The sequence below is a fragment of the Agelaius phoeniceus genome, chromosome 3 (assembly GCF_051311805.1).
Source record: "Agelaius phoeniceus isolate bAgePho1 chromosome 3, bAgePho1.hap1, whole genome shotgun sequence".
Taxonomy (NCBI): domain Eukaryota; kingdom Metazoa; phylum Chordata; class Aves; order Passeriformes; family Icteridae; genus Agelaius; species Agelaius phoeniceus.
In genome coordinates, this window is record NC_135267.1 from 96,437,418 (window position 1) to 96,464,315 (window position 26,898).

The following is a 26,898-nucleotide window of genomic DNA, read 5'->3' on the forward strand; positions in this document are numbered from 1 at the left end:
TATATTGTCTTGTAAATGATGAGACAGCTCTGGAAAAGTGTGACACTTTCTCCTTAATCCATTTGGTTCCCAAGATGCTTAAACAGAGGCACTACCCCAAGTTTCCTCATGGCTGTGGCTGCAGTGGGAGGGACCCCACCCCTTCAGCCCTCCTGTTATATCCCCATGAGGACAGGCAATCCCCAGAGGTGCATGTATCAGAAGTGACATGCCCTAGAGATGTAAGGGGCTTCTCAGCACTCATTTTACAGAAGCCATAACACCTCAACAGACAAATGGCAGCACATTTGCGTTGAGACACCAATTCCCTCAAACACCTGCCCAGCCCCTCCTGCCACACACTTTTGCATCAATGGCAAACTGATAGAAGTGGAGGTGCACTAAAACATGAACTTGTAGGCTTAAACCCGGATTTAGCTCTCCAAACGAACATATTTCTGCTAACCTGCCAGAATATGAACTAGCTTATATAAATCTCTTGCAGCCCATTATCTTAGTGATCTTGCAGCACAAAGCAAAAGGGAAAGAGAAGACAGGGACATTAATGCCTTGCCCCATAATTTATGATTAATTCCTTCAATTCAGTATCCCTAATCTGTATGGATAACTATGTCACTAAAATCAATGTAGCTCCTCGAGTGGACATACCAATTTACTCCAGATAATGGCACTAGTAGGGTGGTAAAATTGCCTTAGTTCCAAAATACTTCAAGATCAAATACAATATATCCAGTTCTGAGTTTTATACCTGAATTAAATTTGCCCTGAATTCCTCCCAAAATAGTGCAATATAGATGGTTTCAGATCAAAAGATGAAACTCAAGAAAAGTGAACATCCTCAACTGTTTTGAAGTAAAGGAATAACAACATTCTTAAATGACTCTGAGCAGTAAAGGGACTTAACTTCCAGCAAACTATGACTTTGAATATTATGCATTCCTGCAATTAATCTTTTCTACTGAATATCAAGTCTCGTCATTGAAACTCCTAAGATTTGTACAGAGCAGTGACCTTATTTGCCCTAAAAACTGCAGCCATGGTCCAGTGTATAATATAAATGTATCATAACTGCATCACCTCCTACACAGATCAGACAAATTAATATTTTAATTATTTCAACATGCTTCCTTAGGATGATTACAATAATTACTTGATCAATTTGGGATAATGCAAGCTTCTTTGCAATACATTGGGAATGCAAATACAAACCACTTCAACTTTCTATTCACATTCCACTTTCAATATGCCAGTGGTCCACATTAAAACTCCTTCTCCTGAAAACGCAAAAAAATCTCTTTTGCTTAATTTTATTGGTGCGCTCATTTCTCCTGCTATAACTGAAGGGAAAAAAAACCCCAAAGATAGCAGCAGCCAGATAGATTTCAGATTAACTGTTCTATCTCCAAAAATTCAGGAGCACATTTCTATCATAGCATTATTTATCAGACAAACTCAGTTTTGAAACCAGCTGTCAAGCCTATGAAGCAATTTTAATCATTGCTGCAGATGGGACTGCAACAAAAATATTTGCATTTGAAACAAGTTGAAAAATAACTACAAAAATATTGAGGACATTACCAGTGAGTATCAGCAGTGTTCAGTAACATAAGAAATTTCAAAGGTTGTAACAATGAATGTAGAACAACATATTGAGGTACATAAAATATTAAGATGAGCCACAGTTTAGCACGACTCACATAAGGCTATAAAAATGCTGTTACAGCAACAGCCCACAGCTAGCAATAAACTGTAATGTCCTCACTAGGAGAGGATCCTACTTTACTACAAGAAAATCTAGTTTGCCTACACTGACCTTTACATTTATCTGAAGCAATTTTAATGTAGTTCACCAAAGGCTGACCCATTTCCTCTCTAACCCTTACCAGAACAGACCATATAAGTCCTGTTTGCAGGGAACAGCATGACTGCTTTCACCTCCTCCAAAACAGATCACACAGCTTCTGTTCAGTATAAATACTCAAACTGCAAATCATAAAGGAAATAATGGGCACTCACTTCTTCAGTGAAAATTAAGAATCATTTGTGTTCACCTCACACCTAAAGCACATAACAATGGAGAGATCTGATTGCTTACATAATATTTAACAAACACACACTGATGGAAAAGTTAATTTAGTTGCACAACTCTTAAGAGGCATTACATCTTGCCAAACCCACAGATGAATTTACATTTACTTTCTAGTTCTATACCTTTTCCTGTTAAACAGGACTGGGGCTTCTTGCGGCTAAATTCATGCTGCATCTGTGCTTCAGATCTGCATCTGTGCTGCATCAACTCCAAAAAGAACCATGAGTTTTGCTTCCTTCATAAACCACCTTGGTCACAAGCTAAAAGCACAAGAGAAATCAAATAGTTCCTTCAACCTCGGGATTAAAAAAACTGACTTCCAATAATCTTTTCCCATACAGATTCTCTGATGTCTCAGCTGTACCCGCGGAGTACCTTTATCTTCAGTAGGTACTAATTTGAATCCCATTTCTCCACCTCAGAAGTTATTTTCACAAAGTCCTAGAAGCACTGATTTTGAGAGCTCTGCTTTATTAATGAGCGTGACTGAAATTTGTATTGAAGAGGTGCAAGTATTTGGGAGAGAGCAGCACATAATAAATATCACTGCTTTACTTGAAGAATTTACAGATTCCAAAAAGAGAACTATCATGGTTCTTGGGACACACAAAGGGGGAAGCAAAACAAAGCAACACAATTAAGTAAAATTTATTAAAAAGCTGGCAAGAGACTATGGTAGATTATGCAATCACTGATAAACCTCTGTTACACACAAGTTTATGTTTCCCTTCTTCCTAGGCAACAAGATGAGGAAATGGCCTCAAGCTGCACCAGGGAAAGTTTAGGAAAATTTTATATTAGGAAAAAGTTCTTCATTACAGAGAAAAAAATTAGGAAAGAATGGTCAGGTATTGAACCAAACTGCCCAGAGAAGTGGTGCAAGCACTGGTGAAAGTGGTCAAACACTGTGTGGATGTGGCACCTGGAGACAGGGTTTAGTGGTGAATGTGGCAGTGCTGCAGTAACAGACTCTGCCTCAGAGGTCTTTCCAAACTTAATGATTCTATGAGCAGAAACTGAAGCTGTACCTAGACTATTTAAACTCCCTGTCATTAAAAAGCCATCACTAAGAGGAGGACAAAGCATCCAGTTCCACATCCACACATCCTAGTTATATCCTTTGGCACTATCTGCTGGACACCAGGTGTGTAAAGCCATCTTTTCCATCCTATATCAACCAGCACTGCAGGGCATAAGAGCTACCTGAATTTACTTGCCACACCTGGTGCAGAAAACAGAGCTGGAAAAGTTGGGAGGGTGTGTTTCAAATGTTCCTGGTTGTTAGAAAGGGTTAAGTTAATAATAACTAGAGTTTGTGAAGACAAACTGAGAAATAAGAAGAGGAGGGATTGAGAGGAAAGCTGATGTCTTTACAAACAATTTATGGGTGAAGGTGTGGGTGTTAACATCTTTGAAAAGGGGCTTAATAGCTCGACTAACTGTGGGCAGCAGGTTCCTTGCAGAGCCCAGACAGCTTGGCTCCTGAACCAGACAAGTGGGGTCTGCACAAGCCTGAGTTTCTGAACTTTGAGGTAAAATAGTAGTTTCAAGGGGGATTATGTGGTTGGCAGCTCGGGAAGGCTGTACCTTCCTAGTGCCTCAAACAATGGGGAAAGGAAGGGGGCAAGGGAGTTAAGGATAAAAGGCTGCACCCTCCAACAGGGTTGGAGGTTTTCCTCCAGAAAACGCCAGGGATGTGTGCCCCGGTGGACACATTTTTTTCCTCTCCCTTTATTCGAATGAAGTTGCAGGACTCCTCTGTCTCCTTTGTGGACATCTGGCATTTGTGGATTTTCCTGACACAAGGAAGAACCTCCTTACTGTGCAGGGCAGCAAGCACTGGAACAGGCTGACCAGAAAGAGTGTGGAGTCTCCCTCACCGGGGATATTGAAGAACCATCTGGACACAATCCTGTGCCCCATGCTCTGGATGACCCAGCTTGAGCAGGGAGGTTGGACCAGATGACCACTTCTGTAATTCTGTCCTATACAATCAATACAAAGTATTTCAGAAATGATGGAATTTTATCACCTATTATACTGCTGATCCCCCTAAAAATTAAGACCAGGCAAACTTGCAGTAATTACATCTGACTCTTCTGAAACTGCTGCTTATCTCAGAAGGCACAACAATAAATACTATCAGTCTACCCATATTAAACAGTGAAAAAGTGTTCAGTACAGAGCAATAGCATAAAGTCAGAAAGATGCTGACATGAACTACATTTAACAAGGCTCTAACACAAATGAATTGGTCAGCCAGAAATGAGATTTGGAGCAATTTATCATGAGAGGGAGCAATTCTTGCAATCCCATTGCTGCCATTTACTGATATGCTTGCCCTTTTCAGAAGTATGACTTCATTAATTAATTGCCAAGGTGCCAAACCACATGACCTGTCAAATCATGGCAATACACTAAAGCACCACAGTCATTATCAAAAGAATCAGAGTGCCCAGCAAGTATCAAATTGCAAACTATTCTTAAATTGCTATGTGAACTCACAATTAAAAAAAAACATTCTGCTTTGAAGGAGCTTTACCACCCAAAGTGAACAATTTTACTCTGTGGCTTTCTGAACCTACTCACCTCTTTAGGGTCTTAATGTTTTTAGAAAGCACGAGTTCTAAATTTTCTACTTCAAGTATTAGACACTGTAAAAAGTATTTTCCTGCATCCCACTCAAACAGGCCTCCCTTAACAGGCAGCTTCTGAAATAACTTGTGTAGAAAAATAAGAGAGCAGCTCTGAGGAGTGGTCAGATTTTTAATGGACAAAATTTCAATATTTTCCTCTATATTGAATTCCTCTGAGCAGTGTACTAGGATAAGTAATATCATTACTGTATGATGACAATTACAGAAAAATATGCCAACACCTCATGCTGCTGAGGGCTAGTCTAGAAGCCTCTGGAACTAAATTACTTTATGTAGACACAAAATAATAAAATTTGAAGACAAATGACAGGTCAAATAAATAGTGAAGGCTTTGACAGAACACAGATATGTGTTTGGAATGTCTTGGGCAATGTTTCCACTGTATGCAGCATTAATACTCAAATAAAAATACTTGTGCCACTGGAGTATACCTCGTTCTCTGAACCATTCTGAATTACACCAACAGAAGTTGTTATATTTACACCAGGCAAATTTGGATGCTTAGCAACACCAGAAAACTTGTTCTAGCAAATAATTAGCAGCTGGGCCAATAAAATCTCTCTTTGAAAGTTTTCTCACTTAGAAAAACATAGAAAAAATACCCACAGGGAAAAAAAATGGTGGTTTCAGCAAAAGTGGAGGAGAAATGAAGCACTAAACCTTTCCCTCCCTCCTTCCTCCCGATCCCCAGAAAAGAACAAAGAAAAAGATGAAAGGAAATCTATTTCAAGTCTATTTCAGCTGGGAAATCTACCAGCAGGTATCTGTACAGGTAACATAGCCTCTAAAAGATGTTATCAACCTTTGGAAAAAAAAAACCCAAATAAAACCTCATCACAATCCTCCTTGCTTCCACTAATAAATGAAACAAGAGAGAAGCTACATACACCAGTTGATACCAAATATATCACAAGATACTAAAGATTTCAGGAAAAAAATGAAATGTTCCCAGCTGGTTGGTTGGAACATCTTGCTTCCATCAAGTCTCTCCACTACCAGTCTTTATATCTGCACAGCCCAACAGAACGGAGCTTTTCTGTTTAGTTACTCAGCCTTCCTTCTTTACAGTGCTACAATAAAAAAACCCCAAAAATATGGCTTTTGAGGTCACTATGCTAGCATAAGGAATTACATAAAACAGTAAATCTATGAACTTCTTTTGCAGGAGAACTACCCATACTTTCCCTGCTCGATGGCTATAGCAGCACTTGTTGATTCCTGGTTTGCAGCAGAAAAGCTTTAAAGGAGGAAACACAAACCGTCCTGGATGCTCAGCTACACGCGCTGCGAGGGCTTCTGGCCTTAGGAGAGTCTACCACTACTGGAAAAGCACTAACAGACAGGAAAACCTAACTAAGCTTGGGACAAAAGTTTTGATTTATCTTTCTCCCACTGTCCCTTTTTCAACAAGGCGTGGAAGTTTCTTCCTGCAGCCCACTGCTCGCTCACAAACACGTCCAGCCGCTGCGACACGGCAGTGGCACTCCTCGGAGCCCCAGCGCCTCGTCCCCCGGGGGCCCGGGGCGGGCTCCATCACCCTCCCCCGGCGAGAGGGGCCGCAACGGGGAGGGGAGGCCCGGCCGGAGCGGGGCCACCCCTCGGCCCCTCGCCCCCCCCGTGGCGCGGAGGCGGTGTCGGGACCCCGTCCGGCAGAGAGCGGCCCCGCGGCCGGGCAGGGGCGGCGGGCGCGTCTGTCCCCCCGGGCTTACCAGCTCTTCCTCGCCGCCTGAGCTCGGGTCGGGGTAGGTTCAGCGACCCGGAACATGAACCCGGCGCCTCCCCCGGCCGCTCCCCGAGGAGGCTGGCGCCGCTTCGCAGAGACTGGGCGAGGGGAGGCGGGCGGGGGCCGAGAGCGGGAGGGCTCGGGCCGGGCGGGGAGGGCGCGGGCGGCCGGCGCTGCTCCTCAGTCCCCCATGATGAGAGCCCGGAAGCAGCCGCGGCACCGGAGGAAGCCGGACGCGACCACCTCGCCTCTTCCCTTCCCTGGCCCGGCCGTTGCCCAGGGGCACCGCGTGCCCTCCAGCACCCCCGCCTCGGGTTGGGTGCAGCCCGGCGGAGCGCCCGCCGCCCTCGGAGCCCTGCCCGTGCCGCGCTGCGGGGCCGCCGGGAGCAGCGACACCCCCGCGCTCGAGCGCACTGGGACGGTCCCGTTGCCATGGCGGCAGCGTCTTGCGGGCGGGAGGAGCGAGGCAGCATGGCCGCCCTGGCCCGGCTTCAGGAGAGGCTGGCGGGACTCCGGGAGGAGTATTTCCTTACGAACAGGTATTTGGGTCGTGCCGGTGGTGGGGCGGGATGCACCGCCTTATGCTGGGCTGGGGCGGACGGGCCCCGCTCTCCGCCGGCAACGCGATGGAGGCCGCCCCCCTGGAAACTGTCCGGTTCTGGGCTCCTCATTACGAGGGAGACACGGAGCTCCTGCAGAAGATCCAGTGGAAGGCTATGAAGATTATTAAGGAACTGGAGCACCCCTCTTACGAGGAAAGGCTGAAGGAGCTGGGCCTGTTGAGCCTCGAAAAGAGACGAGTGAAAGAGAACCTCGTCCGTGTCTCTAAGTATTTGAAGGCAGAGTGTGACGACGATGGACCAGGCTCTTCTCGGCGGTGCCAAGCAATAGGACAAGTGGCAATGGGCAGAAACTGGATGCACTGCAAGTTCAATCTAAATATGAGTAACAACTGTATTGTGCAGGTGACCAAGCACTGGAACAGGTTGACCACAGAGAGTGTTGAGTCTTCCTGACTGGAAATACTGAAGAACGGTCTGGACACAATCCTGTGCCCTGTGCTCTGGGATGACCCTGTCTGAGCAGGGGGGTTGGACCAGATGACCCACTGTGGTCCCTCCCAGCCTGACGCCCTCTGTGATTATACGATTCTGTGAAACTATTTCGCTTTAAAATCCCTCCCGAGAGCACCAACCCATCGCCTTTTCCCCAATATTTCCACAGCGATCTGATGAGACCTGGCGCAGCGTCTTTAAGGGTCCCGTTTATACACAGAAAACACTGAGTGTCCCGGTCTTCCCCGCCCCACGATAATTTTGAGGGAAAAGGAGCCTCTGTAAAATCCTGACACGCGCCGAGCCTCGCGAGTTCCTCCCTCTCCCTCCTCGGGAGCCGACCTCCTTCCCCCGGTCCCGCCTCTGTCCCGCCCTAGAGGTGCTGCCCTTCCCTGAGCATCCCTCGACATGCGGACCCAGCACTGAGTCCCTGCTCTCTTGGCTCACATCTGTGACTGTGCCTGGATGTTTGTCCTCTTGCAAAGACACTACTTATTTTTTAATATTAAAAATAAATATATATATTTTTAAAGTTAATTGAAAGAGATCAGATCAGATCAGATCTGTTACCCTTGTAGTCACCAACTGGGATGATTTGTGCCGAGTTTTCTGACTCCCAGAATGGTGGTGGCCAACTTTTCCCAAACCAGGTTTTTGGAAATTGAAAGTTGTAAGACTTCAATATTGCAGAGATTTGTCCCATAAATCCTTTTATTCAGCTGCACTGTTCCTGTATCTGTAATGAAAAGCTCAAACGTAAAAAACCACCAAACATGTTTAGCACAGTTGTGGCTTTTTCCTTCACTAATTAATGAATAATTTATTTTTGAATCTAATTACAGCATCATTAGCATGAATAACAAAGCTCCTGAACATCACTGAAAGTTACAGAGATCAAGTCCTGCCTGCATGTACAGTGTTGTGTTTTTCTGCTCTTTGCCTGAACTTTCACTCATACTCTAGTGGCTGTACGCACAGCAGTTCACTAAACAAATGTAAGTTGCAGGAGGCTATGCTTGTATTTCACATATTTCAGGTTAGAAAGAGCAGTCTGAGCCAGACTTGGAAATCCATTGGAGGGCAGCATGCTTGTTGTTTGGGGATTTCTTTTTTGGCAGAGCTCTCCAAAAATGAATTGTTTCCCTTTTAAGAATGGGCTATGATCTGTTAGTTTCAGAAAATTCAGATTTGCAGCTGGGAATGCAAATTAGAGCATTCAAAGGGTCCAGCAGAGCAACAAGTCTTAGTAATGTTTTTCTGATCTTAATAACATTCCTGTTGTGCTTTATGCATAGCTCTGTTTATGTGAGACATATAAGATGTCCTGAGCTGGCTATTTAGGGAAAGCACCTTTCTAGAGAAGAACTTGCCCAATGATGCCACAGTGCAAGAATACCATGAGCCTGCATTTTGAGAAGTACCCTTAGCATAAGGATAAGATTATACAAGTTCCATTAATTCATTCTTTTAAGTGTTCCACAATTTTATCACTCTACTCATTCAAGAACCTACTTTTATTTACTGTAGTGTCTGTATGTCAGGTGCTTGAGTAGGCCTTTTAAACTTTCAGTACAGCCTTTGTGAAGTATCTGTGACTCTCAAGAGCTTAATTCAAGCAGTATGACAACTGGGCAATCTGATCAAAAGGGCAGATATCTGCTTGAGAAACTTCCACCTTGAAACACTTTTGCTGGCAAGGCAGCTGGGACTGTTTGTTGAACTATCCTGTGAGAAAAACAACTCTGTTGTTGGTTTGCTTCAATAAACTTTACAAGGACATCTCTCTCGTCCTGCACAGGCAAGACTGAATGGCAACTAGGAAAAATCTATCAGGGAGTAAGAGAGGAGAAGGCTTCTGCTCTCCTAGAAGACTCTTGTCACTGCCAAGTGCGTAGGACTGGGTTTGGAGCTGGCACCTCTGACGTGGCCAGTCCCATATCCCCCTCATTTCCAAGCTGTAATTGTGGCTGCCTGTTCAGGGCCAAATCGCTCATAGCCTTTTGATCAAAATAATTTTCCTCTGAGGAAAAGTATTCTGCAGGTGTCTGCTTCCTGTTGAAGACTAGGAAGCTGCGCGGGAAAGGAACAAGAAAACTCTCTAGCCAGTTTTGGAAACTATTCATTTTTAGATAAAAAAGCTTCTTTCCCAGAGTTTTGAGGCACTGAGAATGTCTGATGCAGATCAGACAGTGAAAATTTGTGCCCATTTAATGTGATTTGAGAGCACATGCTGCACCAGATGATATAAAATGAGTGGAGCTAATGTTTCTTGATCTCTGGTAGTAAATCTGCAATTAATTTCATTTTCAGACATATAATGAGGATAATCCTAATTTATCAGATAAACAATAATCTTGTTGGTATTTACTGAGGCAATTAATGTTGACATGAAACTTTGTTAGGAGAGCTAATTAAGAAAACCAACTAATAGTAACCTAAACGTCATTTTTTGTCAGGTAACAAATTAAAGAATTTGGTGACTATGTTCCTAATAAAAATGGGAAAGAATAAAAATCAATGAAAATTAAAATTTAATTTTAAGTTCAAAGACTTGTCAGTTACTGACATTTTGAAACAAAAAAAAGAAGAATAATAGCGAGAGGAGATCTCATAGCTGAGTTCTACCCCTCAGCATTGAAACTCATAATAGTAACAATTTCTTCCTGAAATCTGTGAAAAGTCTCCTCCAGACTGACAATATGTTTCTTTAATCTCCTTTAGTTTCATGGTCTTCCTTACATGACTTTTAGCTTTGTCACAAACACTGTAGATTCGCAATTTTATACAGTTATGTGATTTTTATTGTAACTCAGGCCTAATTATCATTAAAGCATTATCCACATATTTCACGTACAATGGAAGAAGTCCATATGACATGCTGACATGTATCTAAGTATTGTATGGGAATAAGAAATACCCACTCCCAAAACTTACGAGCTGCAATATTCTTTGTTACCTGCATACTATGCAACTAATGTAAATTAAATTTTTCTGTACTAGCACTGATGTAGAATTAAAAGTGAAAAACCTGGTGAAAAGGATCCCAAGCTGCAACAATAAAACATATTTAGAATAATATTTTTGCTTTGGTTCTACATTACCATGCTGAGAAATATTACTACTTTTATATTTTTTCAGAGCTATAGATGAAGACAGGAAAACAAAGTACAAAGCTGCTGTCAGGATCCAGCGCTGGTTTCGAGCATGCCGTGTCCGAGCCTATCTGAGGTAGTATATCAAGCCTATCGTAATCCATGTTTCAGCATTGAATTTTTCCTCAAAATTTCTCATGGTATTACTTGATTTTAATAGAATTGGAGCATTTTGGAAAAAAAAGGCAATAACTGTTACCCAGTTTTTCAATAGAACTAAATATATGCTGTGTCATTGTAAGAAATAACAATTTTTTTTACTTTTAGAACTGAACACAATTAAAAAGTCATGATGCTAGAAAGCACGGAATAGATACACAGTATTGTTAAAGAAATCTTGTTATGAGTGGGAGAAAAAGAAATAACTAGATGTCCCCTGGATATGCTGTTTCAGAGACTTTTCATGTAGAAACATGGAATATCCTGAGTTGCAAGGTAGTGTCTTCAAAGTCCAACTCATGGCCCTGCACAGGACAATCCTAAGAGTCATACCATGTGCATGAGAGCAGTGTCCAAATGCTTTTTGAACTTGGGCAGAATTGGGCTGTGACTGCTTCTCTGGGAAGCCTGTTCCAGTGCCCAACCACCCTCTGAGTGAAAAACTTTTTCTAATATCCAACGTGAATCTTCCCAACACAGCTGCAACCCTCCCTCCTTGTCACTGGTCACCAGAGAGCAATCAGTGCCTGCCTCTCTGCTTCCACTTGTTGGGAAGGTGTGGACTGCACTGGTCTCTCCTCAGTCTCCTTCAGGCTGAACAGAAGTGACCTCAGCCACTCCCCTTCAAGGCTCTTCACCAGCTTTGTTCTGGGAAATGATGTATCAACACCAGACTTGATCTTGGAGGTAGTTTCCAACCTTAGTGATTCCATGATTTTATAACATTGTTACAAATTTCCTGGAAACTCTGGTTGGTCCATTCTCCCAGAAAGCCTTCTTCCATTTTTTATGTCATAAACCCAGCTGTCCAAACTCATCTGCTCAAACTTCTGTATTTTCATAAAACAGGGCAGTTGAGGGAGAAGGGATTGTTACACCTTCTAGTTTGACCTCTTGCCTGTTTGAATTAATTGTACATCATCCAGACCTACTGTATGAAACCTAAAGAATTATTAGCTTAAATAACATTTGCTACTTAATGGCCAATATTTCCCCCGTAGGAAGATAGGCAGCAGTCATTATGTGCACTTAGAAGAAATGTACTTAAGCTGCATCAGAGGAGGTTCAGATGAGATATTAGAAAAAAATTTCAATAAAAGAATTATTAGGCATTGGAATGAGTTGCCTGGGAAGATGGCAGAGTCACGGCCATCTCCTGAAGTTCAAGATGTGTCTGTATGTGGCACTTGGGAATATGATTTAGGGGTGATTATGGTGCTGTTGGGTGTATAATTGGACAAGATCATCTTGAAGATTTCTTCCAACCTTGATTGATTCTATAATTCTTTGATTGTCTCTGGCTTACTTAGGACCGCAGGCTCAATCTTGCCAATTCTTAGTGTTCTGAATTATCCAAAGACTGCCTTCACTGAGTGCAGTGCAAGCCTATAAGTTTGATGTCCATAGTTAGGTGGTATGAATGATCCTTTGTACAGCTTTTTCCATTTCCCAAAGTAATGATTCAATAATTTTCTGCAAAAGTTTATGTGACATCAATTATGAAATTTTTAGTAGCAACATGTATGTCTATAGAAAAATTAATTCATTAAGGACAAAGTAAACATTCACAATTAAGCTAGGTGTAATTTTATAAAAGCAAAAAGGTGTCTAAAAGTGAAAAAGTATCTAAAAATTCAAGTGTCAGTAGGTTTTGTCAAATAGTTAAAAATGGTATAATGAAATAGTATAATGGTATAATGGTATGTGAAAATGTTGCATGTGACAGAAAAAATTCTGAACTGGTCAGATTTGTTGGTTAAAACCATGAAAATGAAACAATTTATTATGCAAATTAAATTTGTAAGACTTTTTCATTAAACTTTCCTAATAGTATACAGGTAAGTTTACAGTAACCTATGTTTTCCAAAACCAAAAGTATGTACGTATGAATAAATATATGTATATAAGGGTGTGTGTGTGTGTGTGTATGTGTGCATATGTATATGTATATATTCATGTATATGCATAAAGTATGCTTGTAGTGGTCATTTGTATGATGCATAGTACACTGTATGTTATTTTTATTATCATTAAAAGTTAATAGGTCTGAAGTCTGAAAAACTAATTACTTTGTTAATATGTCTCATTTTAGATATCTGAGCAAAATGGCGACTTTGATACAGAAGTGGTGGAGAGGTTATCTAAGAAGAAAAAACTTCATAGAAGTAGTGGAGGTAGAAAAGTACTTTTTAAAATTTTGTTTGGTTTTTTGTAGAATACGTATGAATAATTTCTTCACTCATCATGAAATTAAAAAGCTGAAACTCCATCTTTTATACACACAGACACACTCTTAACTGTACTGCAATAAAAAGCACTATTAATTTCAGCAAGCCTACACTTAACAGTCAAGATAAGTCAGTGTTTAAGTGTTTGCAGCCCTGGAGTGTTGGTCCCCAAACCAGCAATGAGAACTGCTCATGCAGAAATCTGCCCACATGATACTAATTGCAGGATTGGAGTTTTACAAGATGCTGCTTCTTTTTTTTCTTTTTTTTTTTCCTTTTTTTTCTTTTTTCTGGCAGAACTTTTAATTTTGAAAATAAAATAAGCCAATGTGTCTACACATTGCTATTTTATGTTTTAGTGGTTTAAATTTCTTACTTAATGAACCTAGAAGTATTTGAGGTCTTGCCTTAAGGCACAAAGCAGGTTGTAGTTGATCTAATTCCTGTGATGGACCTGAAGAGAGCGAATGTGTGTGATAGCACACAAGCTAAAACCTCTGCTATCAGGTTTAGGGGACTAAGAAGAAAATAATTTAACATAAAATATGTGATTTACTTCACTAATTTATCAATTTATATTAATGTTTTACAATACTGTTATACTTGTTAGTCATTTATTCTTGATTAATTTTGTTAAATTGCTGATTTAAGTCAAAACATATGATTAAAGAAGTAAAAAAGGAGCTAAAATAAACCATATAATACCAACCAAAATTCATACACCCTACTAAATTATGTTTTCAAGTATCAGGACTCGCATACCTGAAAGATCATTTATTTTTTCCCCAAGTCTATCAATAATCTGTGTAAAGATTTTCTCTCTTCCAACTTACTAACTGGCTTAACTGATAAATGATGAGCCATCCTTTCAGTCTGAGGTTTTCACTCATCTTCTAAAAGTAATTCTTGAATACAGAGCAGATAGCTGCATGGTTGCATTGGGATCTGTTTTGAAAAAAGTAGGACTTCAGCTGAATATTATTCTGAGTATAAGGAAGGTTTGTTTAATCTAGGAAAGCTTCTGTAGAAGAGAGACGTGATAATCTATATTAAAATTTGTTAATGAAAAGAAAGGATCTGTGCAGTCACTGGAACAAGGGAAGGAAGAAATCAACGTGATCAAACAGATTGCCTGTAATCACAGACCTGAGAGAGCTAACAGCATAAAGCTCTGCTCAGCTTTCTGTTCTTGAATACAATTCTGAAAAGTAAAATAAATATGTCTTTAATCAATAAAGCCTTACGAATATTTAGTTCTTCAAACAGACATAACTGAAATTCTTGCCAAATCTGAAGTCCATGGAACAATGTAGGACAAAAAATTCTGCAACTTAATACACACATTTTAAATCAGATGATGAATTCATCCAGTTTCTGGATTCCAGTGCTTATCCAGTGCTAGCCAGGGCTCTAGAGGAAGAGAATCTCATTAGAAAGCTTACAAATTTTACAGCAATCAGCACAGGAAATTATCTTTTCCTCTCAAACACTACATTTTGTTTTGTTTTGCCATCACTTTGATTGGAGAAGACTAAATAGAACAGCTTGATTGGAAGCCAACCTGAGTACCACACAAGTATGAGATAAAAAGGCACATTCTACTCCCTTTGGACTGCTGTATTCAGTGTATTTTGGGATGGACTTAAAGTGTGAGTTAATACCTTATATTTGTTATTTTACTATCTTTATTCAATTAACGGAATATGTAAAAAGCGAAATCTCAGCAGCTTAATATAATTTTCAAGTTAAAGGATCAGGCAATGTTTGCAATGAACTCTTGCTAGTAACTGTTGTAATGACTCCTGACTATGAAAGACAATGATGCATTTGGCATGATAGTTCCTTAAATACACTGGTCACTTTAAAATTTGTCTGCTGATAATGATTGGATTGGTATCTGCTGCCAGCAAACAAGGCAAAGCATATGCACAAAATACCCATGATTGCTTGATAATAAATCATTTTAATGATTATATTCAAAATTGTGAAATGTGAATGGTACTGATGCGGAAAATAACAAAGGCTGAGGCTCATCAGATTGGCTGTCCATATGTGCATCACCACTAGTATTTCATTTGCTTCTCCTCCAGAGCCTCTTCCTTTGATTGTTAAGAGATATATTTGGTAAAAAAACCTAAAAAAAACTTGCAACTACTGATGGCATTTATATGATTAAAGTTATGTGCCTTTCTATTGTAAATAAAAGTGATTTGATATAAAGCTTTGTTTCCTAATTAATCTCAAGCTAAAATTAAGAACTGCCCTCCTACAGTTTTCTTAACAAGTTGGTTACATTGATTGTGTTGGATTCTGAAAGTTTGCGTGACCTGCAGGAAGGTACAAATTTTAGAACCAGGGAAACACCAGAACATGAAAGAAACTATGCATCATTTTTTCTTTAATACTATTTTCTCAATTCCAAGGAATCATTTGCTAAAGCAAGGGGAATTGTAACATTTCATTATTATATGAGGCTGGTATGCATGATGGCCATATTTTCAGTTTACTTTGGAAGGAGATGCAGTTGAGAAAAGTGAATATTTTATGTTATGTAGTTTGGCACCACCATAAGTGATTTAGCTTCAAGTCAATAACCAGTTTTAAATAGTTCCAGTCCAATAGGAATTAGGCAAATACCTATTTGCTCTACAAAACCCCCCAAAATACACTATGATCACATTCACAATTTAGACCACGTGTTGCTTCCTCCTCTCAACCTCGATCTCATTCTCAAACTCAGTCAGATCCCTGATTCTTCAAATTCTTTGAATTTGTCATTTTGTATTAACTCTTTAAAACTAAAGAAGACACCAGTCAGAGCACATTTGTAGATGATCCCCAAGCATGTTTTTAAATGCAAAATGAGAAAGTATACAAAAGTTTGTGTATACAAGGCTTCAAATATATTTTGAAAACATATGCTTAAGGTAAGCTGGTAGGAAGGCCTGTATACTAATGTCAGAATTCATGACAAAGACATCCTGGCTCAGAAGTAGAGATGGCACATGGATGAGATGGGAAAGTAATTCTTTCCAGAGAGTCAACGAGGCAGTGTCACGTTTGAATTGGCACTTAGTGAAAAATGAGGGGCAATCCATAGGGCATGGGCTGAACTGCATGAAGTTCCACTTAAACATAAGAAAAGTGTCTTCTGGACAAGCAGGCCCCAGTTCTGGAAAGAATCTTTTGCTTATTAGTAGAGCACATAAATGTAGACTTGTGTTGAAGCACTAAATTATGACACTAAATTATGACACATTGTTTTGGTGAATAGCAATGGACACCTTCTCTATCATTTGTAATAGCAGAATTTTCGAATCAGGATTAGAAAACAGAGGGCAATTACATTTGTAAAAGAACCTAGATGGTGACACAGCCTTTGGCTTTTGGTGCAAGAATAAAGTTGAAGGACAGTTGCATGAGCAGTTCTGCATTGGAGAGACTTGTGATTTAGAGCAAGAGTTGAGGAAAAGCAGGAATGTGTAACTTCCTTCTTGTTTTGGGTGACCCTCTTAAGTGGTGGTTGGGTAAGGCCTGGATTCCTCACACCTTACTATGAGGAATGTGGGGTGTGCAAGATCAGACCTTAGTTGCCATTGACTGTTTTTGTAAGTACTAGGGGGAGTTCTTCAATACCTGGCCAAGCTCAGAGTCAAAGTGGTCCGACATTGTCTCTCAGTATGGATGATATAAAGAGCATTAATGATGTAAGGTGTCGAATTTATTATGTTCTTCAGTGAAATGGGATGCATTCAGACCTAAGTGCTCACAGCTTTCAAATATGAGAAGAATAAACAAAAAGGTGTAAAATTGTTTCGTTTAATCACTGATGGACAGAAGTCTGATGAATGTTTTTAAGCTTAGGAACATTTTAAGCTTCCATTAAAACGTATTTTATCTATTTGGTAGTGTGGTAACTCTTACGTTCCCTTCCAAAGAAAGAAAAGATGAGCTGCAACCCAAAATTGTATCAATTTAACCAAGCAGTTGAGGGATAGCTATCTACAGTTAGTATCACTCAGTAAATACCTATGGAGAATAAAGGGAAGAGAGACAGTCCATTATTTATTCTAATTTGTACATTTGGGGTAGATTTTCCCTTGAATACATACATACATATATATGTATATATCTATGTGTATGTATGCACATCCACACGTACATGTGAAACTTCTTTGAACTTTAACAATTCTGCAGTTTTCTTTCATATAAGAAATATCTTTTGTACTGTTTCCATTATTAGTAGATTGGTATGATATTAAAGTGAGCATTTAAAATGCACCTTAATTAAACTGCAGGAATTATGCCTTGCTTAATGTAATGAAGAAAGAGAATTTAAAATGAAGTAGCATCATTGTGTTCATTTGTAAATAACATATTGCAGCCAACTGTTTCTTAATTGCCCAGACTGTTGATAAATAATCCAGTCCTGCTGCTCTCCACAGACAATTTGCTTTGGATCAGACTAGGCAATTCAAATAACACTAATTACAGTGAAACCCTTTTATAGTGAATTCCTGTTTGCCATGGGGGAGAAAATCACTATATCAGGGGAAAGCACTTTTGCCTTTGATTTGTGTCTAAAACATGAGAAACACATAAAAGCTGCATGTTGTGCTAAATAAAGGACATACTCTTGCATTCAAAGTACTTATATTTTACTTTTTATGATACAATTGTGAATTATGTTCATTTTGCATTTGTAATTAGAGGGCGGAACAGATGTGAAAGCTTAGTTTAAAGTGATGTATCCATTAAAATAACCTATGCTGCCAAGTGATTGCTTAGTATAATAGGGGATTCGTTCACTATGAGAGGAATTCTACTTTATTGGAAGGAAACCAGGACTTCAGGAAATGTTTTCTATATCAGGGGATTCACTGTAACATGGTATCATTGTATTTATGATTTTATGATGTTAAAATGCATATTAAATGAAACAAAATTCCCAACGATAACTCGGGAGGCAGCTAAGTACATAACATTTAGTACAGATGGTTGGAAGGCACAATTTTGCTCCATCACTGCATCCGTATCCTTGAACGATTTCGACTGAAGACAGCATTTCTCTGAATTTTTCATTAAACCAGACATCTTGAAATATGAATTCCTTTTATGTTTCTGTGAGTTTTGGCTAAAAGAACCCCAGTGAATAAATCATACAATACTACATGTCACCAGCACTTGTGAATATTTCTGCTTTGTTATTCTACTCTCAGTAGAGCACCATTGATTATCAAACTCAGCGGAGAGCATTTTATGATCATATATCTCCATTAGCTCCTAGTTTGACTACCATAGATTTTTCTGGTTAAGCCTGCATTATGTATTAGGAAGCCTATCTCTTCAATACAAAGTTTGATTTTATTCTCTCTTAGCCTAGAACTCTTATTATGTATTATGTATAAAGATTCTTATCTTTTATATGTAAAAATAGCAGGACTGTCTTTGTGTAACTGAAATATGTGCCATCTTTTTTTTTTTTTTATTCACAGAGAGCATATTTTATTAAGAAGGAGAAATTCTACAATGAAATGGCTGTCAGGGTAAATATTTCTTCACTTGTTAAACAAATGAAAAGTCAATTGTGCTCCGAATTTGCTTTTAATAAAATGAGCAAAGCAGAATAATATACACTTGATTGATATGCTGATGGCAACAGCAGGAAATAGTACATAGTTAAAAATTAAAGTTTCACTAAGTCGTCAGGGTTGTATTTGAAAACTGTAGCTGAATTTGAGGTATATCAATGTGTCTTGCCCCATTTAAATGTCCATTGGACCTTATCATGTGTGATACTGATAAAACCCCCCAACATTCTATCTGCCAGTGTTCTTACAAATGTAAGAACATTTGTTCTGCAAAAGTAGACATATATTTGCAATTCTGACAAACTACAGGGCTTTTAAGCTTGTTGAAGTGGCTGTGCTTTTTCTCTTGTTAGTGTATGGTATTTGCTGTATTGGATCTCAAGAGTTAGAGAACACAGGACAATTTCATTGCTTAAACACAGAGGTGGAACTGAACTCATTGATGATATTAAGAGTGAATTTTGCTAGATGAAGAAATGTATAAACAGACCTTGAACGTCAATGAATTGACAGCCAATGAAGTTTGTTGTGGGTGAAACTGCAAAACATATATAACTAGAAAGTAGCTTTTTTTCCTGAACTTTGAAACTGCACTTGAACAAATATGTAAAACAAATATGGGGAAAACATAAAATAATTTTTGTGATTAGGTCTCTTTATGTTGCTTATTTTTTTCATTTTGTGATATAAAACTGCTTTACTTTAGAAGCCTGTATCTTTTAAGCTGGGCACCTTACCTTTTGAATTCTACCAAATGTAGGAATATGGTGACAATGGAGATTAACCCAGGGATTAACACAGGGAAGCTCATATAGAGTAAGAAAATTGTCGGGATGGATTTTAATTTTGTGGCCTCTCTGAGTCCAGAATGACTCAGAGTCAAGAGACCTGTACTCATCAGGTGTTTTGCTTAGTTCTAGTTCTCTCAAATGCACAAAGTAGAATCATATTTGGTGCATGTTAAAGAGCTGAAGGTATTTAACAGCAGTTTAATACCTCACAAATGTACCTTTTTGTTGTTGTTATAGTTCATTCCTTACTTAGCTAGTTTGAAAGTATTCCGCAGTAGATAAATGCTATTTACTCATGCAGCTGAGATCAGTGAGAAAACGTAAGATGTAAGCCAGCTCTTAAAAGTTGCCTCTGTACTTCCAGAAGATATTTGAAGACCAAATTTCAGAGGTAATTATGTATTCTAGTCAAGTGGAGTTTTGCATTTGGACTTTCATTTTTAAAAGAAATTGAATGTGTTCCCATTCATTTGTAATGGAAATATAATGTTGAATCATTAGGTGATATAAATCTTCAAAGTACCATTTTTTCAGTCATGTCCTTTTCTTTAATGGAAATTTAAATCAGTAGAAAACAATAGAACAGATCTTTATTTAGTTGCAAATGTCAGAATCTGATTTTCCTCTATCTAAATCTAGTGCAGCCATATCTGCAGAGGAGACTTTTAATGCTACCAGTCTGAAGCACTGAATGCTTTTGTGTTTTGTTCTGTCCTGTATTTCTTGAAGAGCTAATCAAGGTCCAATAGCAAATCAGGCCTGTTGCATTTCTGCACAGATCATGTGTGCTCGAACTTCAGGCTTCCTAAGCCAACAGTTCCTTATATTCACTCATCATGAGCTTGATTCATTATTAATATAACTCAGTGTTCCAAAAATATAACTGTGTATGTTCTTCTATTTAAGCACTTTGTTTTGTCTTATGGTGTTATTGACTATTTATTTCAGTTTATAGTCACTCTTTAGAAAGGCAGTTTCAATTTTGGTATTTGAAGTATCGAGAGCATACACATGCTCATGGTTTTGAAGCCAGTCTACATATCTTGTCCTTCTGGATTGCATTTGGTTGTAATCAGAGCTATCAGTTTAACCTTTTAAAATTAAATCAGAGATCTTGTTTAAATCGTTTTCAGTTTTGAGGCAAAATATGATTCTCTCTCTTAGAAGATTTAAGGTTCCTGTAAATTTTCAGCAACAGAAGTAATCCTATGGCAAAAAAAAATTCCACGAGCAGATGGCTTTTGATATATCAAGGTTTTGCCATTTGTTTTAGTGCTTAAAATAAACATTATTTATAAGACCACTTACATTTTGATGTTACTTAATGAGGAATATGCATCATTGATTTGACTAGCTTAAGAGGTCATTTAGAACTTGCCCGTTAACAAGCTGTAATCTGCTGAGCACACAATGACTTTGTTTAAAATTATCTGTTCAGTGCTGATCAATGACAATAATTGTTTTGTACCAATCACTGTTGAAACTTGCTAATTACTTTGAAGGGCATACACACACTTGTCTCTTCTTTTTCAAGAATTTTTTAAATGTTCACCTTGGAATTAAAAAGAAATGCAGTCATAACATTATACTTCTTTATAAAAGCAAAAATTTAGGACTCTCAAATTGAAAATATGAGCATCATCAGAAGGCTTTTCAAAAATGGTCTTTTCTAAAAAGATTAATCTTCAGTTTTGGGATTACTCACAAACAGTATTAGGGAAACAGAAGTCAGGCATAAAATAATCTGAGACACAATGCAGTTTTTCTTACATAGGTTTCATTCAGTTGAAATCAGTGAGTTCATTCTAAACAGAGAGTGGTGTAAATAAAGGTAGAGTGCAGCATTTAATTGGTAAACGGAGCCCATTGGAGGTAATTATAGCTTTATACTATTTGAGCCTTTTGTCTTTCAGTTTGAGTTTTGATCCTTTAACCCAGAAATATCCAGTTCTGCATTTATAACTGTGAGGTGAAGACTGTCAGAAAGAGTTTCAAAGGGACCATAATCCTGCATTAATGAGCACATGGCTATATGGGAGCCAAGTTGCTCTTGTTGAGAAATTTTGAAGCCAAACAAAAAAATAAAGCTAAGATCCTTATTCGCATGCAAAGGATTTTGCTTAATCCCAGATCTCTGAAGGCATACTCATTCTCTGCTCTTTCTCTATTCCTTTTTAACCCAATAAGCTTGTGTATGAGAAAGTAGTGTTGCAAAGAATATGAAATTTACTATCACCTAGTGCAAAGCAGCATGTCCAGAACCTTTCTTGTTCCCAGAACTCTTATTTGTTCATATTATAACAATATGTAGAGGTCCAAACCCTTTTCACTTAAAAAAAAATCCCAAAAAAGCCCAAAAACCAAAACCATAAAAACCCAAAAGCAAAGCAAAGCAAAGCAAAACAACAACAACAACAACAACAACAAAAAGCAACCAAAAAAAAAAAAAAACCAAACCAAACAAAGCCAATCATAAACAAATAACAACACATAGGTAAAAAAAATACAACTTTTGAAATTCGTTTTAAGTCTTATTTGGAAAGGGAGGAAATTCCATGCTGATGCACAAAGGGGAAATAGAAGAACATTTTAACACTGGAAGTTAATATTTTGTTATTCTTAATAACTAACACATAAAGAATTACTGAGAGCTTTTCTGTGATTCTTATTCTCTTGTTAAATCTTGCATAAAAGGATAATTATAACTGTACCGCAAGGTGCCATCAGTTGAGGCCAAATGTTGGTTTTTACTTTGAAGAATAGTGTTTGGGGGTTTGAGAATGCAAAGTGGTGCCAAAGTATGAAATTTTCAGCCCTGCTTTAGTTGGTGTCATTTTAGATGGCTCCGGTAAAAGTCTGGAGGTGGAAAAATTGCATACTTTTGTCAGTTGTCACAGTGGTACAGAATTAGACTGTGCTGGAACTCCTAGTAGCAGAGAGAGTTTTGCCTGTTACTGAAGAGCACTCCCAAGACTTGATGATAAATATTCTGAAATTACTGAGTGTAATGGTTACTGATAATCTGGGCAATTGGCAGCTTTTTTAAATTTGCCTTCTTCCTGAATCAAACACAAAAGCCATGACATGGCCTTCCCCTTTTTATTTATTTTTTTTTTAGGTACTTATTTAGAAAGAGGTAGGCTAAGAAAAAAAGCCAAATAGCACAAACACGGGTTTCACTCCACTTAAAAAGTCATCCCTTGGTTCTGGAAAGAGAAAGGTTGATTTAAAAAAAAATGTTCCTTATAGATACAATGAAGTGTATAATTTCTTGAAAAGTCTGGTAGCTAGGGGCTCACAGGAAAAGGAGAGCTCTTAGTACATTGCAACATTTTACTTTTCTATTCATTTAGATAAGGAGATAGAGATGATACTTGCTTCTGGATAGTAAAACCTCCAACTTCTTGCTTTTTAAATGTAGATTCTGCCTTTCAGCTGTTATGTCTTTTAAGATTTCAAAGCTATAAAGGTCAAAGAGATGGATATTGTAGCAAATGAAGCTACTGCAGACTAGAAGATAGAAATTGGGATACTAAAGTAGAAAAATATTGAGAAAAAAGGAGACAAAATGCAATGAAGTAAAGAATATTTTGCAGGAAAATTAATAATAAGTTCAAGGATGGAAGGATTTAAATATGGAGGAGCTAGACCCTGAGAAGAGAGGAAAAGATGGTTAGTCTGTTTTTCAGATGTAGACATCCAGAATACACTGACCTCTTATGGCGAGGAGAATCAGGAGCAAGAGCAGCCTACATCTTTCAGCTCTACATGTCATGGCACAGGGATAAATATAACTCAACAAATGGCAGGCCTGCTAGCTTTTTACCTAATTCACAGAATCACAGAATTTCTAGGTTGGAAGAGACCTTTAAGATCATCGAGTCCAACCCATGTTCTAACACCTTAACTAGATCATGGCACCATCCAGTCTTTTTTTAAACACATCAAGGGATGGTGACTCCACCACCTCCCTGGGTAGATGATTCCAGTATTTGACTACTCCTTCTGTGAAAAACTTCCTCCTTAATTCTAGCCTGTATCTCCCTTGGCGCAGCTTGAGACTGTGTCCTCTTGTTCTGTCTGTTGTTGCCCGGAGAAAGAGACCGACCCCCAGCTCACCACAGTCACCCTTCAGGAAGTTGTAGAGAGTGATAAGGTCACCTCTGAGTCTCCTTTTCTCCAGGCTGAACAACCCCAGCTCCCTCAGTCGTTCTTCATACGGCTTGTGTTCCAAGCCCCTCACCAGCCTCGTTGCTCTCCTTTGGACACGCTCAAGCATCTCAACGTCCCTCCTAAACTCAGGGGCCCAGAACTGGAAACAATACTCAAGGTGTGGCCTCACCAGTGCTGAGTACAGGGGAAGAATGACCTCCCTGCTCCTGCTGGCCACACTATTCCTGATACTAGCCAGGATGCCATTGGCCTTCTTGGCCACCTGGGCACACTGCTGGTTCATGTTCAGCCGACTGTCAACCAGCACCCCCAGGTCCCTTTCCTCCTGAGCACTGTCCAGCCACACCATCCCCAGCCTATAATGCTGCAGGGGGTTATTGTGGCCAAAATGCAGGACTCGGCACTTGGAATTATTGAACTTCATCCCATTAGATTCTGCCCATCCATCCAACCGTTCTGAGTCCCTCTGCAAAGCCCTCCATCCTTCTAACAGATCGACACACGCTCCCAGCTTAGTGTCATCTGCAAATTTGCTAATGAAAGACTCTAAACCCTCATCCATGTCATCAATAAAAATATTAAACAGAACTGGCCCCAGCACAGACCCCTGAGGGACACCACTGGTGACTGGCTGCCAGCTGGATGCAGCACCATTCACCACCACTCTCTGGGCCCGGCCATCCAGCCAGCTCCTAACCCAGCAAAGAGTGCTCCTGTCCAAGCCACGGGCTGCCAGCTTGTCTAGGAGTATGCTGTGGGAGACAGTGTCAAAGGCCTTGCTGAAATCCAAATAAACAACATCTACAGCCTTCCCTGCATCCACTAGGTGGGTTACCTGGTCATAAAAGGTGACCAGGTTAGTAAAACATGACCTATCCCTCCTAAACCCATGATGACTGGGTCTGATACCCTGGCCATCCTGTAAATTCTGTGTGATGGCACTTAATATAAACTGTTCCATTATCTTGCCAGGTACTGAGGTCAGCCTGACTGGTCTATAATTACCAGGATCCTCCTTTGCACCCTTTTTGTGAATGGGTGTCACACTGGCCAGCTTCCAGTCATCCGGAACCTCACCAGTGAGCCAGGACTGTTGGTAAATGATGGAGAGTGGTTTTGCAAGCTCATTTGCCAGCTCTCTCAATACCCTGGGGTGGATCCCGTCTGGTCCTATAGATTTATGAACATCCAAGCATTTCAGTAGTTCTTTGACTGCCTCTTCTTGGATAATGGGGGGACCATTCTGCTCCCTGACACCATCAACCATTCCAGGCAGGCAGGTGTCTTGAGGGCAAGTCATCTTCCCACTAAAAACTGAGGCAAAGTAGGCATTAAGCACTTCTGCCTTCTCCTCATCTGCAGATGCTAACTTCCCTCCCTTGTCCAATAAAGAACAAAGGCTGGTCTTACCCTTCCTTCTAGCATTAAGGTATTTGTAAAAACATTTTTTATTATCCTTTGCAGAAGTCACCATTCTAAGTTCAAAATGAGCTTTGATCTCCCTAATTTTTTTTCTGTATGCTCCAGCAGCCTTCTTGAATACTTCCTTAGAGACCTGACCCTCCTTCCAATGCTGATACATCCTCTTTTTATTCCTAAGTACCTCCAAAACCTCCTTGCCCAGCCAGGCTGGACATTTACCCCAATGACTGATCTTTCGGCACTCAGGGACAGTCTGTTCCTGTGCCCTCAAGATCTCTGTTTTGAGGCTTGCCCACCTGTCCTGGACTCCTTTGTTTTTTTACAGAATAACAGAATCATTTAGGTTGTGAAAGGCCTCTAAAGTCATTGAGTCCAACCTTTGACTGATCACCACCTTGTCAGCTAGACCATGGCACTAAGTGCCATGTTCATTTGTTTCTCAAACTCTTTCAGGGATGGTGGCTCCAGCACCTCCCTGGGCAGCCCATCCCAATGCTTAATTGTCCATTCTTAATGCTCACTTTTCCATGCCAAAAAGCACATAGCTGGTAAACAGGTAATGATTTCAGAAACATCATGATTAGAATTTTCAAGTATCAGAAGGTTTAAAAACATTTAAACCTTCAGTTTAAATCTGTTCTTGGGGAAAGTTGGGTAGACTAAGTATTTTTTTTTCTCCTCTGTTATTTTTTCTTTGTCTTTTTTTTTTTTTTCCAAATGACGCTTTTCAAAATGCACCAAAATATTAACCCTTTTTGTTGGACGATGCTGCCTAATTTCTATTCATACTACAACTTTATAACTAGCTACAGATAAAGAGCTTTTCTTCTCCAGGTTAGACTTTCTCTAGGTTAGGCTTTTTCTGTTATGCAAGAGAATAGTATTTCTTGAGAAAAATGAAACTAATGTGGAACAAATAGACATGAATCATTTTACATTGGAGATGAAAGAACTGCAATTTATAAATGAACTTTCCAGGAAGTCTGATTCATTGAGTTCTTGGGAAGGCCTTTATTCAGTTTAGACCTTTGCAGAGCACAAAGGTGAAAGTGTAGCAGTAGATGTTGGTAGAGGGGTGACTCAGTGCTACAATATGTTACAACCTACACTAATTTCTTCATTGAAATTTATCAGTGTTTCTACTTGGTATCACTTTTAAGGAAAGAGGTACTTGGGATCTAGTACATATATCTAATATGCATGCAAAATTTTGATTTGAAATATACTAAGAAAGTATTTATTTCCTCCAGATCCAGAAAACGTGGCGAGGCTATTACGTTCGCAAGTATATCCATAATTTTTATGCACTGAAGAAATACCTGACTGCTGTTTCTGTGAATAACGAGCTTGTCAGGTAAAGATAAAAGCTCCGTGTGGTAAAGCATTCATTTACTATTCTTTTATTTGCAGAAAGTTTGTGGCACTAATTAAACTATTTCTTTGAGTGTAGGTTCCCCTCCATTATCAAATATATTTATCAGTTATCATTCTCTTTATCCTATGCCTATTCATGCTGCACCACATTCTGTTCTCATTTACACTGTTATGAATTCAGAATAATTTCTTTGAATTCATTAGGTGTGTTCTGGGTTTGTACTAGTTTAAGAAAAATAGATTTGGCTCTTCACCTATGCTCAGAACTTGTAAGTTATTATGCCTTAAATAGGGTTTGTTGAACTAGATTATTTTTCCTTAGTATACACAAGCTAACCAAAATTTTCTTTTTATAATTTGTTTTGAATATGGATTATTGACAATGAATGCAAGGGCAAATCTGAATTTAAGTTTCATGAGCCATACTATGAATATTAATTGGGAAAGATACTGGTGTGGATACAATAAAGCAGATCCTTTTCAT

The 26,898-nt window shown here is 39.2% G+C and overlaps 2 protein-coding genes across 2 annotated transcripts in view; one reads left to right on the forward strand and one right to left on the reverse strand.

Moving 5' to 3' along the window:
- Window positions 1–6,673, reverse strand: part of GPATCH2 (G-patch domain containing 2) — a 118,471-nt gene extending 111,798 nt beyond the window's left edge. Inside the window, exon 1 of the mRNA XM_054630636.2 lies at window positions 6,456–6,673. Coding sequence (XP_054486611.2) covers window positions 6,456–6,511 — 56 coding nt within the window. The 5' untranslated portion in view covers window positions 6,512–6,673. The remainder of the gene's footprint in view (window positions 1–6,455) is intronic.
- A 50-nt stretch (window positions 6,674–6,723) lies between these two features.
- Window positions 6,724–26,898, forward strand: part of SPATA17 (spermatogenesis associated 17) — an 89,636-nt gene continuing 69,461 nt past the window's right edge. The window contains exons 1-5 of the mRNA XM_054630204.2: window positions 6,724–7,008; window positions 10,663–10,752; window positions 12,928–13,009; window positions 18,559–18,609; window positions 26,291–26,394. Coding sequence (XP_054486179.2) covers window positions 6,902–7,008; window positions 10,663–10,752; window positions 12,928–13,009; window positions 18,559–18,609; window positions 26,291–26,394 — 434 coding nt within the window. The 5' untranslated portion in view covers window positions 6,724–6,901. The remainder of the gene's footprint in view (window positions 7,009–10,662; window positions 10,753–12,927; window positions 13,010–18,558; window positions 18,610–26,290; window positions 26,395–26,898) is intronic.